General features: G+C 43.1%; 1 protein-coding gene across 1 annotated transcript in view; it reads right to left on the bottom strand.

Moving 5' to 3' along the window:
- The window catches only part of KIAA0825 (KIAA0825 ortholog), a 347912-nt gene that overhangs the window by 234227 nt on the left and 96224 nt on the right, over positions 1-17461 (bottom strand). Inside the window, exons 6-9 of the mRNA XM_054177960.1 lie at positions 12987-13081; positions 9588-9815; positions 8337-8602; positions 6941-7091 (exon numbers count right to left, since the gene is read on the bottom strand). Of these exons, the coding sequence (XP_054033935.1) occupies positions 6941-7091; positions 8337-8602; positions 9588-9815; positions 12987-13081 (740 nt within the window). The remainder of the gene's footprint in view (positions 1-6940; positions 7092-8336; positions 8603-9587; positions 9816-12986; positions 13082-17461) is intronic.

Genomic DNA, 17461 nt, shown 5'->3' on the forward strand with positions numbered 1-17461 from the left:
ATCTGGATGTGTTCCTGGGTGACCCTGCTCTGGCAGATGGGTTGGACTGGATGATCTGATTGGTAGGCTGAACATGAGCCTGCAGTGTGCCCAGGCAGCCAAGAGGGTCAATGGCATCCTGGCCTGCAGGAAGCCTGTGTGGCCAGCAGGAGCAGGGAGGTCATTCTGCCCCTGTACACTGCACTGGTTAGGCCACACCTTGAGTCCTGTGTCCAGTTCTGGGCCCCTCAGTTTAGGAAGGAGGTTGACTTGCTGGAACATGTCCAGAGAAGGGCAACGAAGTTGGTGAGGGGTTTGGAACACAAGCCCTATGAGGAGAGGCTGAGGGAGCTGGGGTTGCTTAGCCTGGGGAAGAGGAGACTCAGGGGTGACCTTATTGCTCTCTACAACTACCTGAAGGGAGGTTGTAGACAGGCAAAGATTGGTCTCTTCTCCTAGGCAACCACCACCAGAACAAGAGGACACAGTCTCAAGGTGTGCCAGGGGAGGTTTAGGCTGGATATTAGGAAGAAGTTCTTCACAGAAAGAGAGAGTGGTCATTGGAATGGGCTGCCTGGGAAGGTGGTGGAGTCACCATCATTGGAGGTGTTCAGGAGGAGACTTGAAGGTCTCTTCCAACCTGGTCTATTCTATTCTATTCTAGTCTAGTCTAGTCTAATCTAGTCTATCTATTTCTATTTCTATTCTATTCTACTCTACTCTATCTGGAGCTCCCTTCCAACAGCTAACATTCTGGGATTCTGTGAAATTATAACAAAGAACAAAAGTACTAAACTTGTGATCACTGCTCTGGTCATTACATCTATGACTGTCATCTCTAAAATCTCATCTAGGAAAAAAAATAAAAATAAAAGAAACCCAAATCACAAAGTTGTCCAATTTTCTGATTTTCACTAATGCAGAAGAGAAAAATGTAATGCAGGAAAAGTCTCAAAATAAAGCTTATTAAAGAGAAAGGTTAAAAAAAAATGAAAAGGAAAAACATGTTTTGATTTTGTGTGTGTGTTCACAAAACCATTTAAAGTGTATCTCATAACTATTTTTAAGTGTATTTATGACTATTCTCAGTGTATTTCAGCAGGTAGTTTGCACAAACAAGGGCCTGAGAAGTGTTTCCACACCGGTAAAACAGCATTGACTAATACTCACTAAAAATGGAGATAACAAACTAATGGCCAAGTTAGTTTTTGTCCTTATATGAAATAAAATGGCAATATTATTCCATGACAGAGCAAGAATAAGGTTACTTCATAATTCAACTCATTCAACTCATAATTTCATATTTTCCTATAATTTCCTTTTTTTTTTTTTTATAATTTTCACAAATATTCACCATTTCATGGTTTTAACAATTTTTTCCATCATTTCATAACTGCTAAGGGAAAAAAAAAAAAAAAAGAAATAATTTGTTTCATAGATTCCTATCAGTTTGGGTTTCTTAGATCTATTACCAGGACTACTTTTAAGGTCCATTCCAGTAGCACTTACACAGAAATAAAACCTCTAAATAAACTTTACAACCATTTTACTGACATTTCTCTTTCTTGGCAAAAACACTTTGACTACTACAGAATAAACTAACCAAGTTAAAAAAAAAAATTAATAATGCTAATAAAAATTATAGCAATCATGAAGCTAATAATAAGGATAACAAAAATTATAGCAATCATAAATTATCAATAAAATTAATAATAGTAATAGTATTGAGAACAATTACTCATGAGAATTATGATAATAATATGAACTTATTTAAAAGTAATGAAACAATAAAAATAATTAATAAAAGCAATAATTATAAATTTATTATTATTGTTATTAATAGTAATGATAACAATAACAATAACAACAACTACTACTTTGAATGCCTTATGGCAGATAATGTGTTTTGGTCATATTTTAAGACCAACAAAAGATTAATCTAAAATTTTTCAAGAGCTGTGCAAACTTAGCAACCAGGCATACAATTCTGACCTGGCTTCTCCAACACTGGGCTGTTTATTTTCCTAAGAAACTGAATGTTGGTGAATTTCACCCTTTTTAACTCCCTAGCTCTATACACAAATCCCTTCGCTTTCCCTGCTTTATTTCATTTAAAGCAGCAAACTGAGCAATATCCCTTCTCTAACATTTTACCTCCTCTGCAGAAGCAGCAGTTTCACTGGAGACTTAAATGAGATTAATTCCCCCTTCTTCTGACCTGTTTTCCTATTTGTTGCCATTTCCAGACAATTCTGCTGGTAAACATCTGCTATTTTTTTTTTGCAGGCTTTGTATAATGCAAACAGATGTGAGCTTTTATTTAGCTTATATATCAGGAACCAAGCAGCTGGGCTTTATTACATAAACCACTCAATATTATCTTTGAACAGACAATTCTTTATTCTCTGGCTATTAGAAAACATAAGTTCCCAAAGCTACAGCAGATGTCTGCTACACTAAAAGCTCTGTTTGAAAGCATCATCTGGAGAGCCGGTCCAGGGGCACAATGGGTGTTCAGTGCACTCCACCAGCGACAGCTTCACTCCCTGGCAGCTTGGACTTGGGAGTGCTGGAAGGGAAACTCAGATCAGAGTCACCACATCATCACTACAAATTCACTGCTGCTATCTCACAAAACCCCTAGGATCAGAAGATATTAAGGGTTGGTAGGGACCTTGGGAGATCTTCCAGTCCACCCCCCCTGCCAGAGCAGGACCATAGAATCCAGCACAGGTTGTACAGAAACACATCCAAATGGGTCTGGAAAGGCTCCAGAGAAGGAGACCCCACAAACTCTCTGTTCCTCTGCTCTGTGACCCTCACAGTGAAGAAGTTCCTCCTCATGTTGAGGAGGAACCTCCTGTGTTGTAGTTTGTATCCGTTGGCCATTGTCCCTCTGCTTAACTGTCCTGAGATACATCCAAAACTTCATGTTACGTGGGTTACAATCACTGTGTTTACCCTCTAATCATAGCTGGTCTTCTGGCTTTTCTTTTAATTCCACTTATCACTGTTGGATTGGGTGCATGGCAGAGGGAGGATGAGGAGGGTACATTCAGAAGAGTGTGGCCAACATGTCAAGGGAGTTCCTTCTCCCCCACTACTCTGCCTTGGTCAGCCCACATCTGGAGTACTGGGTCCAGTTCTGGGCCCCCCATTGCAAGAGAGACAGAGAACTGCTGGAGAGAGTCTAGAGGAGACTATGAAGATGCTGAAGGGCCTGGAGCATCTCTGTGAGGATCAAAGGTTGAGAGCCCTAGGGCTGAGAGCCTGAAGAAGAGCAGCCCCAGACAGGATCTAATCAATGCTCAGAAAGAGCTAAAGGGCAAGTGTATGGGGTCAGACTTTACTAAGTGGTGTCCAGGTACAGGACAAGGGGCAAGGGGCACAAGCTGGAACCCAGGAGGTTCCACCTCAATGGGAGGAGAAAGTTCTTTGCTGTGAGGGTGCTGGAGCCTGCTGCCCAGAGAGGTTGTGGAATCTCCTCTGGAGAGATTCCAATGCACCCTGGCCATTGTAATCCTGGGCAAGCTGCTGTGGGTGCCCTGCTTTAGCGGGGTTTGGACTGGATGATCTCCAGAGATCCCTTCCAACCACCACCATGCTGGAATTCTGTGAAATGGGTTAAGGAAGTCCAATACTACTCAAAAATTCACTATTCTTATTTTAACAAGGTAGAAATTCCTTTTTTAGAATGTAATAGCCATTTGCTACCAATCTTCTTCTCCTCAGACTTCATCACTGTACAAAGAAAGAAGTAAATGGCTGCAGAGATGCAGCTTTGTGTAATCAGAGACAGACACTGTCCCCTGCCCCTCCCTCCTTGCAGTGGTTTTGTCTTCTTTCTGGATGACTTAGACACCCAGTAAGCCAAGAAGCTTCATTAGCCAGTATGTCATTAGTGGGGAGTGGGAGGGAAGGCTATCACATGTTCCTTCTAATACCACTTCAAAGTCTTGTTTTATGGGGAAAAAAGAGAAGAGTAACTCCCTGTGATCCTTGAAGTGTAGAGCTGTCATTAAGTTTGTAATTAAGCATGCAAAACATGAATGAGGAAAGAAAGGTTTCCTCCTCTTCCTTCTGCCCTACTCACGCAGACAAAGCCACTGGACAGAGAATTACTTGCTAATTTTGTGGCAGCACATGGCACTGTGGGCTTTTTGTCCGTTAAGAAATGGTATTCAGGCTTTACAGATGAGGGCTGAAACTTTTACAGACTCATAGAACTTTTTGGGTTGGAAGGCACCTCCAGAGCTCACCTAGTCCAACTCCCATGCAGTGAGCAGGGACATCCTCCACTAGATCATAGCTGCATTTAATATTCAAAACTGGGGGCACTGGAGAAGGGTATTGAGGGTTGTGACCTAAATCAGGTTCAAGAGTGGGGCTAGTCAAAAGAGAAGCAGAGAGCCAAGTGCAGCTTCCCTTTAAAGCAGCAAGACCATGACACTGTCTCACAGCAGTGGATCCACTGAAAACACAGCCAGGGCTGTGAGAGAGTCACACAGATCCAAGAGTGTGTTCCCATTGAGAGAGCAGGAGCTCGTACCAGAGCCTGCTCTTGATCAGTGGTAAGCTCTTCTGGCACCTGGCTATAAGCTACTCTTGTTTCCTTAGCTCAGCAGGATCTGCATGACTTCAGAGGTAGGGTCAGGCTTCCTACTGAGCTTAGACCTTGGAAGGAGACAGCTCTCACAGCTAAAAGTTTCAGCAGAATGTTGTCTCTATAACAAGCAATAGGCTTTAAGCCAACCTCTTCCATTTGGGATGCCTGCAAGAGCTCAATAGAAGTAGCAGCTGCTCAGCATTACACCTCTGAGCAGACCATGGTCCATTCTTGGCCCCCAGCTCAGTAAAAATAGCAGAGTGATAGTATAAAGTTGCAGACTTCCCACCTCAAGTTCACTGCTAAAACTTGTCCCTCAGCTCCCCATCTCCATGGCTTTTCAATACCTCCAGGGATGGGGATTCTAACACTTCCCTGGGCAGTCTGGGCCAGGCCTTGACAGCCCTTATGGAGAAGAAACTTTCCCTCATGTCCAAGCTGAACCTCCACTGGGGCAACCTAAGGCAGTTTGATCTTGTCCTGTCACTTGTTCCTTGGGAGAAGAGACTGAACCCTACCTGGCTCCACCCTTTCAGGTAGGTGTAGAAAGCAAGGTCCTTTTCTCCAGGCTGGACAGCCCTAGTTCCTTCATAGGTACTTGTGCTATAGACCCTCCACCAGCTCCATTGTCCTTTGGACACACTCCAGCACTCCCATATCTTTATTGTAATCAGGAGCCCAAAACTGAACCCAGGACTCAAGGCGTGGTCTCACCAAGGCTGCTGTGGTCCTGCTGGTCACACCATTGCTGGTTCAGGCCAGGTGCTGGTGGTCTTCTTGGCCACCTGAGCACACTGCTCGTTTTCAGACTGCTGTCTACCAGCACCCCCAGGTCATTTCCCACTGGGCAGTTTTCAGCCACTCTGCCCCAAGCCTGGAGTGTTCATGAGGTTGTTGCAACCCAAGTGCAGCACCCAGATCGTGGCCTTGTTGAATCTCACCCTATTGGTCTGATTGCATTAATTCAGCCTGACTAGGCCCTTCTGTAGAGCCTTCCTACTCTCAAGCAGATCAACACTGCCACCCAGTTTGGTGTCATCTGCAAACTTCCTGAGGGCGCCTTGATCCCCTTGTCCAGGTAAAGACATTACAGGGAACTGGCCTCAATGCTGAGCCCTGGTAAGGGCAGGACTTTTTCTGCATGAGATCTGTTATCACTGATAAAAGCACACAATACTTTCAGTTCCTCCTGAAACTGAGTGAAAATAACTCCAAACAGTACATGTCAGTCTATATCTACATTTAACTGGGATAAAGAAAATGACCCAGTAGATTTAAATGATACACTTGATCATTAGGGTCTTTCTCACTGGACGTGGTAGCTTTAGGCTATGCCTTTAAATTTTTTTCTCAGATCTTGAACATAAAGTGGTAAAACGCAAACAAATCTCTATTGGGTGTAGAAAGGAAAATAATGATAACTCTACACAATCCCTTTGGAGAGATGACACACTTGAACTAGTTGTGCAAACCAATCTTTCTCTCTTTTGGTTTCTTCGCTCTGGGAGATGCTAACAACTTGCTTCTGCTGGCTTCTGTTTGACCTTGGCTGTAGTGTTTTTGCTAACAAAATAGCCCTCTGCTCTTTTCTCTTGTCCATTTGTGTCCAAGGGCATAAGGGGAAGCAGGGAGTGGGAAGCTATTATCTGCCCTGGTTTTGGGCCAGGGAGGTTCTTGTGCTGTTTATAACTCGTAAATACCTGTAAATATTGTATATTTTGTGCATCTTCATTGTATTTCACTGTAGCTTGTAGTTTTACTTGTAAATACAGCTTCATTTGCTTCCAACTGGGCTGGTCTGGCAAATCTAATGTTGGGGGGAATTTTTCAACCCACCACACTGGATCATTAGCATTATAGTCTATGTGTGTGACTTCAAAATGCATCAGTTACTTCAGAAGTATACTGCTGAGTGCTGAGTGCTATATTGACCATTTTTGTTTGCCACATTCTTCACTCACAAAAGGTAAAAAAGGGAACCAACTGAAAATAAAAATCAAAGAATCAGGTTTTAAAATTCCAGCTCTTTCACTTTCATATGTCAGAGTATCTGTATGAAGAGTTAAAATGACTGTATCTTCTTTACTGAGATCTGCATAAACATCTTGAACTTGACACACAGTATTTTATTAAGCAAATGACACAAACACTCCATGGTAATGATTTATCTCATCTTTAAATAACTGTTGCTTTCCTACATCATTTCTAGAGAGCCACTTGCCTGCATTAACAGCTATTTCAAATAGCAAATTCCAATAATCCCTATGTAAAAGTAATGCTGATCTTATGCTTCTGATTAGGCAAGCAGTAAAACACATTTCTTAAAAGGCAGGCACAGTAAACTTAACCTCACACCTCATAAAAGGCTTTGTAGTCATCCCAGTGGTGGCTCTCAGCATCCTGCAAAATGCTTGTAGCACAAACTCTGAGGCAGTAGTCCGTAACTTGAAGCTGGAGAACGTTGATGAATTCCTGATATTGTTGGACAGGCACTAGGAACAGGGGTCTGTTCGGAGAGAATGATCAAAGAGGCAAAGATTGAAAGGCTGTGCAGTAGGAGGTAACAACCCCCAGCACTGCAAATGGTTTTGATTATTAGGTATCAATCATTCATTTCCTCTTGGTCCCAGAGTCTGAAGCCAGCATTCACTTCTGAAAAATATCTGGTCTTTGTTTCACAAGTTCTTTAAATATACCTGCTCCTCTATAAATCCTCATTTAACCAAGTCACTGAGAAATATATTACTTCATCCTATTTTCTGAAGTAAAAGTACATTTTTCATCCAGTTACTGGGAGGTTCTGGGCTCAAACATAACTGCATAGGCACTGACCGTGACAAAATGTTAAAACACAGGGGGCAGAGATTAGTTGTGGTAGGTTTGCACTGAAACTCTTTCAAAATACACATAGGTGGAATTATTGAGAATATTTTTGCTCAGACTTCTCATTCACAAAGATACACTTCAAGCAGGAGAGAGTAAAACATCAGAGGTAGCTCATCAGAGCACACAACCCCCATAGAAACCGCACATTCCTTGAAAACTGGGCTCGTTCAGGTGTCCCTCCCCAAAGGACCAGTTTCTGCTTTTGAATTACACATGGCCAAAAGCACATGGATCAAAAAAGGAGATTCCTGTAATCTTAAGTCAAAACATCCCAAGAGCACAGAAAATGTAGTTGTATTGCCCCCTGAGGTCAAACACTGTCTCAGGCTTTACACCGCTACTTCACAACTTCTCTAATTTTTTAATGAAAACTCTCAAATTGGATGCATTTCTTCACATTTCTGACTGCAGACAGTGGGGGAAGAGCAGAGGGATTGCTGTGTTTACCCTGCCCTCTAAGACCTGCCACATGCTAAATCAGAATTTTATGAAGATCCACCTATTGCAAAGGTCAGAAAAGGAAATCATAGAGCTAAGAGACAAGAGCAGACTACATTCGGTTCTCTGGGCAAACCCTATTTACTCAGTCTTAATAAACAAACAAACAAAAAAATTGATCTGCAAATCGAAGGCAGATCTTAAACATAAATGATTTGTTTAGTGATGGCTGCTTTGGATTTATCAATAGCTTTGGCCCAGGTCTTTCCACAAACAGCACACGCAGCGCAGTGTGCATGCTGAAAAAGTACGACACTGTTTGGAATAGCTACCACCCCACTGCCATCACTGAAATGGAACCAGGCCCTCTGTTATTTATGATTGAATTAAACATCAGAAGTTAAAAAAAAATAAAAAAAAGACTCACTTTTTGCTCGTTTCCTTCATTAAATTGCTATACATTGTGAAATGCTGAAAGACATAGATTGCCGTGGAGAGGGCGGCATGCAAGCCTTGCAGAGGAGCCTTGGAGGGAACATCTTTGCTCTTCTCCTCCAGCCTTGCCAGGACAGCTGTTGCCACTTTGCTGCAGGCCTCTACAAAGTTGGCTCTAATTTCCTGAAGGGAATCATCTCGGCATGCCAGAGCCAATGGAAGCAATGTGTCAAGTTCTTCCATGATGTCAGCACAAAACTGAGGGAAAGAAAGGTGGCATCCAGTTATTTGCTTCATTCATACACATGGGGGTCAGACTCCTGAATATCGAAACTGGCATCAGACATAAATATACATGTGAAATCAGCTTTACAAGCATTTCATTCTGTTATACAGGGAGAAAAACGTTTATCTGCAGTAAGTGAATCACTTCATTCCTTTTTGGTTTTGCTCCAAAGCTGGGTAATATATATCAGGGAACAAAAATTAAGACCATCTTCTGTTAGCCTTTGCTTTGCTCATGATTTCATTAGATGCACATTCAAAACATGAGTGAGGTTAATTCCTTGTCAACAGTGGCAATCTTCTAAACTAATTAATCTGGAAAATCTCCCCTAAAAAAAAATTGTCTCCCCAAAGCTTATCTGTCATTTTAAGCCAACATTGATTAACAGCATTCCAAACCTCCAGGTACAATAAAACCCCAACCCTTTCAAACACCTACTTCCTTAGGAAAACAACAACAACAAAAATCAACAACAATTTAATTAATCATATAAATGACCTTTCAGCCAAATCAAAGAACTCTTAATTTGGGCATATTATTGGTTATGCTGATTAGTTAACTGGCATGTCTAAGTATATGAATACAGGAAATCCCTTTATAGCTTCTGCTTCAAAGCTTCCAGCATTTTCCCATCGAACCACTTGGTAACAGAGCAGATACTCATCAGAATGTTTTAGAACTTTTTGCATTAAAAAAAAGAAAGGAAAAAAAAAAAAGGGAAAAAAAATAGAAAGAGAGAGCCAGAAAAGTTTAAAAGTTAATTCTTTCAAGTGTAGACTATGGGCTATTGTATAAAGCTCTGTTCAGCCTCACATTGTAATGCTTCTCTCGCTTTCTTCTTAATTCCATTTATATAAGATATAGAATATTAATGGTACTGTAAGTACTTCAAAGTGTAGATGGCAAACAGCCTTGGCATTCTGTCTCCCCTCAAACTTCAGATCTTTTGATACCTGCCTTAGCAATTCGTTTTGGTTGCTCCTCTTGTTGGACTGCTCCACAGGACTCCCTCATTTGTTGGTTGTTTACAAGGCTCATTGCATAGCCTGCAGCTGAAAACTCTTCTTTCTGCTCATGTTGGAGAATTTTAGTTGAGAAATCCTCGATTGCTATTGTTATGCAGTGAGCCACAGAAGAAGAGAGGTCTTTAAAGGCATTTCTCCAGCCAAAATTCAGTGAAATGGGCTGAAACACACATTTAGAGTAAATCAGTCCAAATTCTTTATTGAGTGCTATTGCCTGGAACTCAGATGAGCATCCATAATTAAATTAAAAAGACAACATCACCTTTTTGAAATTCATTTTGATCACTCAAAATATAGTCTGCCAGCCATGAAATCATATTAGAAGCAGCATACACACAGAACAAAAGTTAACGTGCAAAACAATAAATTAAATTTAACTAAAATTGTTTCATTGTCGTCAGCTCGTCAGGAAAAAAGGCAGTAAAAAATTCTATTTAAACTGCTTCTAAAAAGCCAGCCTTTTAACTTTACATAACTTACAACCTCTAAAAGAATGTATTTTTAATTTAAAAAAAAACCAAAAAACAACAAAACATTTCTAACCATTTCCAGTGGCTGTAGGTAGCCACTGGAAGCCACCAACCACGAATATCAAGGAGAACTTTTAGAAAGATTGGAGGTTTTTTTAATACTGTGTTTCCACCTCTCTAAAGCTGGTTTTGGCAAAGCTTAGACTGTTTAAATAGAGATTTCTAGTTTTAAGCCTATGCTGGCTTTTGCTATGGCTTGCATCAGTTCCCTGCCTTCTAGAGAGTTCTGAAGTGGTGAGAAGGTGGCATGGTAGGACATCAATACTTTTCCACTCATCTTGTTTTGCAGTGCTCATAGGACATCCAGCAGACTTAAACCTCACCAGAACTGTCCAGCTGAGAACTGCACCACTGTAAAATAAATATTTTAATGACATAAAATGTAAAGCAAAGATCTCCACCAGGAGGGCTGTGGTGGGTTGAAAGGAAAGGCTCCGCTTTCCCTCCTCCACTGAGAAAGAAACCATGGCTAGGCCCAGTCGGAGAAAGCAGACTATATTTACAAGCATATAGAGGAAGCCAATTATATGTAACACAACAAATACAGGTATTTTACAATATATACATAAATATACAGCAAATAAACACAGTCAGAAACCAGCCCCCCAACAGAGGGGGCTTCCCCCTGTGCCTCTTTCACCCCCCTGCCTCCCTTCTTAGGGAGATAGGGGATATCTCTTAGGGAGATAGGAGGGCATAGGAGAACAGAAGGATTCTTGGGTGAAGCCCTTCCAGCTTACTCCAGTTCAGATGTTTCCTCCTCCTTTTTCTCCCTTTCCACAGTCATAGAATCACAGAAGCGTTGAGCTTGAGAAAGACTTTTGAGACCATCATGTCCAACTACTTGTCTAGAGCTCACAATCTCACCATTATTGCTAAGCCACTGCCAGTAAACCACAGCCCTCAGCACCACCTCCACCATACTTTTAAACAGCTCCCTGGGCCAGCCTGTTCCAGTACCTGGGAACCTTGCTGGGAAGAAATTGTTCCTAATGTCCAACCTAAAGCTCCCCTCGCAGAGTTTCAGGCTATTTCCTCCCCTTCTATCACCGGATACTAGGGAGAAGAGACCAATCTCCACCTCACTCTAACCTCCTTTCAGGAACTTGTAGAGAGCAATGAGGTCTCCCCTCAGCCTCCTCCAGTCTAAACAGCTCCAGGTCCCTCAGCTGCTCCTCACAGGACTTGCTTTCAAGGCCCTTCCCCAGCTTTGCTGCCCTTCTCTGGACCTCTTCCAGTCCCCTCTTGGAGTGAGGGGCACAAAAGTGAACCCAGAACTCAAGGTATGGCCTCACCAGTGCCCAGTGCAGGGGCACAACTACTTCTCTGATAGCCACCCTATTCCTGATCCAAACCAGGATGCTGGTGGTCTCCTTGGTCACCTGAGCGCATTGCAGGGTCATGTTCAGCTGGCCACCAATCAGCAGACCCAGATCCTTCTCCACAAAGCAGCTCTCCAATCCCAACACTCAACTCCAACATGCACAAATGCAGCCCCCACAAACAACCATTTTGCACTCCCTCTTTTATTTTTTTTTTCATTTTGAGTCAATCTTCTCAAAATACTCTTCTCTGTAATGTGTAAGTTACAGGAACATGAGTCTCACAAAATGATTCAAAGCATATTTTAAAAAGCCACTTTAACATTTAAATGGAGACATGAGGAAATTGAAGCAGTGTGCTCTCTTGGCCAAGGCCAAAGGCATCCTGGGGTGCATGAAAGAATTTGTCCAACAGGTTGAGGGAGGTTGTCTTCCCCTTTTACTCTGCCCTAGTTAAGCCACATCTGGAGTCCTGGGTCCAGTTCACCTTCCCAGTCCAGTGGAGGCTATAGAGATGCTGAGGGGCCTGGAGCATCTCTGTCAGGAGCAAAGGCTGAGAGCCCTGGAGAAGAACAGCCCCAGAGAGGATCTGAGCAATGCTCACCAAGAGCTAAAGGAGCTGTGGGGGGCAAGAGGGTGGGGCCAGGCTATGCTCAGTGGTGCTCAAGGACAGGACAAGGGGCAAGGGGCACAAACTGGGACCCAGGAGGTTCCATCTGAACAGGAGAAACTTGTTTGGTGTGAGGTTGCTGGAGGCCTGGAGCAGGCTGCCCAGAGAGGTTGTGGAGTCTTCTTTGGAGACATTCCAACCCTCCCTGGACATTGTGATCCTGGGCAAGCGGCTGTGGGTGCCCTGCTCGAGCAAGGGGGTTGGACCAGATGATCTCCACCGGTCCCTTTTGACCCTAATGTGCTGAGATTCTGTGAAATTGCACTTTCAGAAGATATGAGACTTGCTAGAGCATCGAGGTGCCATAAACCCAGCAATAAAACTTTGCTTAGTAATATATGGAAGCCAGACTAGACCTTCATCTTGCAGCTAAGTTCTACAGAGCACAATGGTTTGTTCCAGCACAGAGACTCTGCATGGTGTGAGTACATCTCTGTAGCTAGCATCATTATTATCAACTGCTATCAACTTCACAGAACTTGTTAAGATTCTACTACATTTAAGAACATATTTAAGACTGAAAAAAGCTATCATATTTCAGCTTTTTTTTCCCCATTGTTCTGTTCTGTGTTACCTAACAGTTCTGATGTTAAATGCATTCTGTTATTAAATCTTCAGGAGCCTTCTTCATGAACATTGTTAGATTTTATTGCATCTCAACTGAGACTTTGCACCTAAAAATTAATGGCAGTAGCTAAATAATGAAGCTCTGAAACCAGGTGTTTATAATGAAGATGGCCAACAGACTACACTGGAGACACAGACAAAAGAAAATCCCCTGCAAAGTGTGAGACTCCTTCCATACTCACCTCTTCTACCTGAAGGAACTGCTCAGGAAGCACACTGGTTTCATTTGCTTTGGTTTCTCCTATTAAAAGCTCCCCACTAGCTTTCTTCAGAACTCCTGCACAGTGTGATGAAAGGGATCAAAGTTAAGATTAATTCTGTAGAAAAGTCAGCAGCCTACAACACCTTCTGATATATCAACATGAAGCATTAAGGAAAAAAAAAAAAAGAAGGCCAAAAAAAAAACCCCCAACCTACTGCAAACCCTCAACCAGATGTGGAGGAATACTAATGTTATGATAAAGTCAAATCCAGGTTTACACACAGCTCCTGTTATGGAACATGATGAAATCCACGTCCCATTGTGTTCATCTTTTACACACGTGATGTGTAAAACAGAGTTTCCTTTTGTCATTAATTCATTTTCATATTGATTGTGCAGTCTCCCTGTTCCTAGGGAGAACAGATAATGTTAGAACAACTGCATGGAAATTAATTTGTATTCTTTCTTCCATAAATTATATGAACTGCACACCAATGTATTTTTATAGGGTGTTGGTGGGGTTTTTTTGGCTTATTTGGCAACGTCAATATGATAAGAATAAAAAGGAAGTTAATTAGTGCAGTTATTGCAGGCAAAATAACGGTGACAGGAACAAGAACAAGTGAAGCTCCTTAAGAAGGGCTGGTACAAAGCTTGTTCATCCATCTTGGGGTGATGGGAATACTGGCCCAGCTTTCACAAAGACAAATCAATACCTGCGGTAGGTATCCCCTGCATTAGCATTTCAAGCAACCCAGAAGGTTCCTGGAGTGCACTGATAATAAGTTCCTCCTCCAAGTGAGAGAGAATCCAACAAGGAGAGGTGGTCTGCAGTACCTCATGCTCACCAACAAAGAGGGGCTTGTTAGGGATGTGAAGGTCGAAGGCAGATTTGGCTGCAATGACCACGAGATGGTGGAGTTCAGGATCCTGAGGGCAGGGAGGAAGGTGAAAAGCCATCTCACAGCCCTGACCTTCAGGAGAGCAGACTTGGACCTCTTCATAGTGTCATAAAATGGGAGGGGTTGGAAGGGAGCCTCTGGAGATCATTGAGTCCAACTCCCTTGCCAGAGCAGGATCACTTAGGGCCGGTCACACAGGAACACATCCAGGCAGGTCTTGAATGTCTCCAAGAGAAGGAGACTCCACAACCTCTCTGGTCAGCCTGTTCCAGGGCTTCAGCACTCTTACGGTAAAGAACTTTTTTGGCTTCAAAGATCTGCTTGGAAGAGTCCTGTGGGGTAAGGCTCTCGATGAAAATGGTTCCCAAGAAATCTAGTTTAATATTCAAGGATCACCTCCTCCAAGCTCAAAAGTGTTGGGAAAAACATATGGCTGGAGGCCTAAATGGATGAACAAGAAACTCAGAGCCAAACTCAAACATGAAATGAAGCATACAGAGGGTGGACACATGGACAGCTAACCTGGGAGGACCACAGTGTCAATGTCTGAGCATCCAGGTATGAAGTTAGGAAGGCTAAAGCTCAAATGCAAGTAAATATGGCCAAGAATGTCAAAGACAAGAAGGTTTCTCTAAGTATACAGGTAACAAATGAAAGATGTGAGAAAGATGCTCAATGAGATGGGGGACCTCGTCACACAGACATGGAATAGACTGAGGTCCCGAATGCCTTCTTTGCCACAGTCTTTACTAACAAGGCCAGCCTTCAGGAATCCTAGGCCCCAGAGACCAGAGAATGATCTTGGAGAAAGAACGAAGCTTCCCATGGTAGAAGAGGATCAAGGATGGGAACACCTCAGCAAATTTGACATAAAGAATCAGAGAATCATAGAATTCTTAGGGTTGGAAGAGACCTCAAGGATCCAATGCCCCTGCCTTGAGTAGGGTGACCTCACAGTAGATCGGGCTGCTCAGAGCCACATCCAGCCTGGCCTTAAAAACCTCCAGGGATGAGGCTTCCATCACCTCCCTGGGCAACCTGTGCCAGTGTCTCACCACCCTCATGGGAAAGAACTTCTTCCTAAGAAGTCCATGGACCCTGATGGGATTAATCCATGAGTGCTGAGAGAGCCAGCAGATGTCATTGCATTGCCACACTCAATTATCTTTGATCAATCGTGGCAACTAGAAGAAAAGCCCAAGGACTGGAGGAAAGCCAGTGTCACTCCTATTCTCATGCAGGGCAAGAAGAAGGATTCAGGGAATCACAGGTTGGCTAAGTTCACCTCAGTCCCTGGGAAGATGATGAAGCAGCCAATCTTGGAAACCATTTCTAGGCACACCATGGATAAAAAATTCATCAGGAGTACTCAGCATGACTTCACCAAGGAGAAAACATGCTTGACCAACTAGATAAACTTCTGTGAAGAAACGATTGGCCTGGTAGATGAAGGGACAGCAGTAAATACTGCCTGCCTGGACTGCAGAAAGGCTTTTGACACTGTCTCCCGTAAGATGATGCTATGGAACAAGGGGCACACAAGCTCTTGATGCATGGGCTGGATAAGCAGTGAGTTGGGTTGAAAACTGGCTGAACAGCCAGGTCCAGAGTGTAGTGGTCAGTGGCATGAAGGCTAGTTGGAAGGCAGTAACTAGAGATCTATCTCAGGAGTCAATACTAGGTCCAGTCTTGTTTAACAGTGTACCCCCAGCAGGTTTACAGCTGGTACTGAACTGGGAGGAACGGCTGATACACCAAAGAGTCATGCTGCCATCCAAAGGGTCTTAACAGGCTGGAGAAATGGCCACACAAAAATCTCATGAAGTGCAGGTCATGCACCTGCAGAGGAACATCCCCTAGGCACCAATTTATGCTACAAGTCACCCAAGTGGAAAGCAGCTCCATGTAAAAGGACCTAGGAGTCCAGGTGGGCACCACATGCCCTTGCTGAAAAGAAGGCCAATGGTGTCCTGGGCTGCAGCAGACCTTTGTCTATGCAGGGTGAGGGAGGTTCTCCTTCCCTCTATTCACCACTTGTGAGGCCATCTCTGGTGTATTATATCCAGTTCTGGGCTACTGTACAAGAGAGTTAGACATACTGGAGAGTGCCTATGAAAGGGTCAGGAAGAAAAAGAAGGGTCTTAAGAATCTCTCCTCTGAGGAAAGGCTGAAAGCCCTGGAATTGTTTAACCTGGGGAAGGCTCAGGAGAGGATTTTATTGATGTATAGAAATACCTTAAGAGATGGTGCAAAGAGGGCAGAGCCAGGCTTTCGTCAGAGATGCCCAGTGACAGGACAAGAGGGAATGGACAGAGATGGAGACACAGGAGGACCCAAGTGAACATGAGGAAACACTTTTTTTTCCACTGTGAGGGTAACAGAGCACTGGAACATGTTGTCCAGAGAGGCTATGCAGACTCCATCTGTGGAGACACTCAAAAGCTATCCAGATATGATCCTGGGTATCTGCCTGTACCAATAAAGTAGGAGTTGCTAGACCATCAGATGACTTCCAGAGGTTACTTCCAATCTCAACCATTCTGTGACTCTGACTCTATGTTTCAAAAGGAGTACAAGAATAAATACGGATGATATGGCATTTCTGAAGTCCGTCACCTAGCATAAAGCTGCTCAACAACACACGGTGCAGGTATTCCAAGTTTAACAAATCTCATGTGAAATTAAACTCAAGAAGTTTCAAATGACTGGCTGCTGTCAAGCACTGTTAAAAATGATCTTTCCAAGCATTACCTTATTGCTCTTCAGTTACCTGAAGTTACCAGCAGCACATACAGTCATAGAATCATAGAATCAGTCAGGGTTGGAAGGGACCACAAGGATCATCTAGTTCCAACCCCCCTGCCATGGGCAGGGACACCCCACACTAGATCAGGCTGGCCAGAGCCTCATCCAGCCTGCTCTGAAACACCTCCAGGGACAGGGCCTCAACCACCTCCCTGGACAACCCATTCCAGGGCTTTGCCACTCTCATGGTGAAGAACTTCCTCCTCACATCCAGCCTGAATCTCCCCACCTCCAGCTTCATTCCATTCCCCCTCATCCTATCACTATCTGATATCCTAAGAAGTCAAGGTTTAAAGGGCTTTTTCTCTTCCTATGAAATAGTATTTGCATACAGATAGGATTTCATTTACCCCAAGTGGATTTTTATTTTCCCCCCTCTTAAACTGAACACTCCATTTGTCATGGTTTCAGGTCTTCAGATTTGGTGGTCTGCAGTGCTTTGTTTTGCCTTTTTTTTCTGGGGGAGGGGAGTTTGGGTTTTTGTTTGGTTTGGATTTTGTTTGTTTTTATTTTCTTTTCCCAAGCACTGCTTTTGTTTGCATTTTCAAAAGCTGCCGGGGGGAAAAACAGGTTTGAACTGGGAAAAATGGATGACAAAATGGTACAATATAAACCTAGAAAAGACTAACCATGTCATCCAGCAACTTGTTCATTCAACATGTTACAGACAGCACCATAAACCTGTCTCCTTTTGTCAATGTATTTAATATATTTTATCATAGAACCATAGAATTGTTTGGGGTGGGAA

Source organism: Dryobates pubescens, chromosome Z (genome assembly GCF_014839835.1).
Source record: "Dryobates pubescens isolate bDryPub1 chromosome Z, bDryPub1.pri, whole genome shotgun sequence".
NCBI classification, from domain to species: Eukaryota; Metazoa; Chordata; class Aves; order Piciformes; family Picidae; genus Dryobates; species Dryobates pubescens.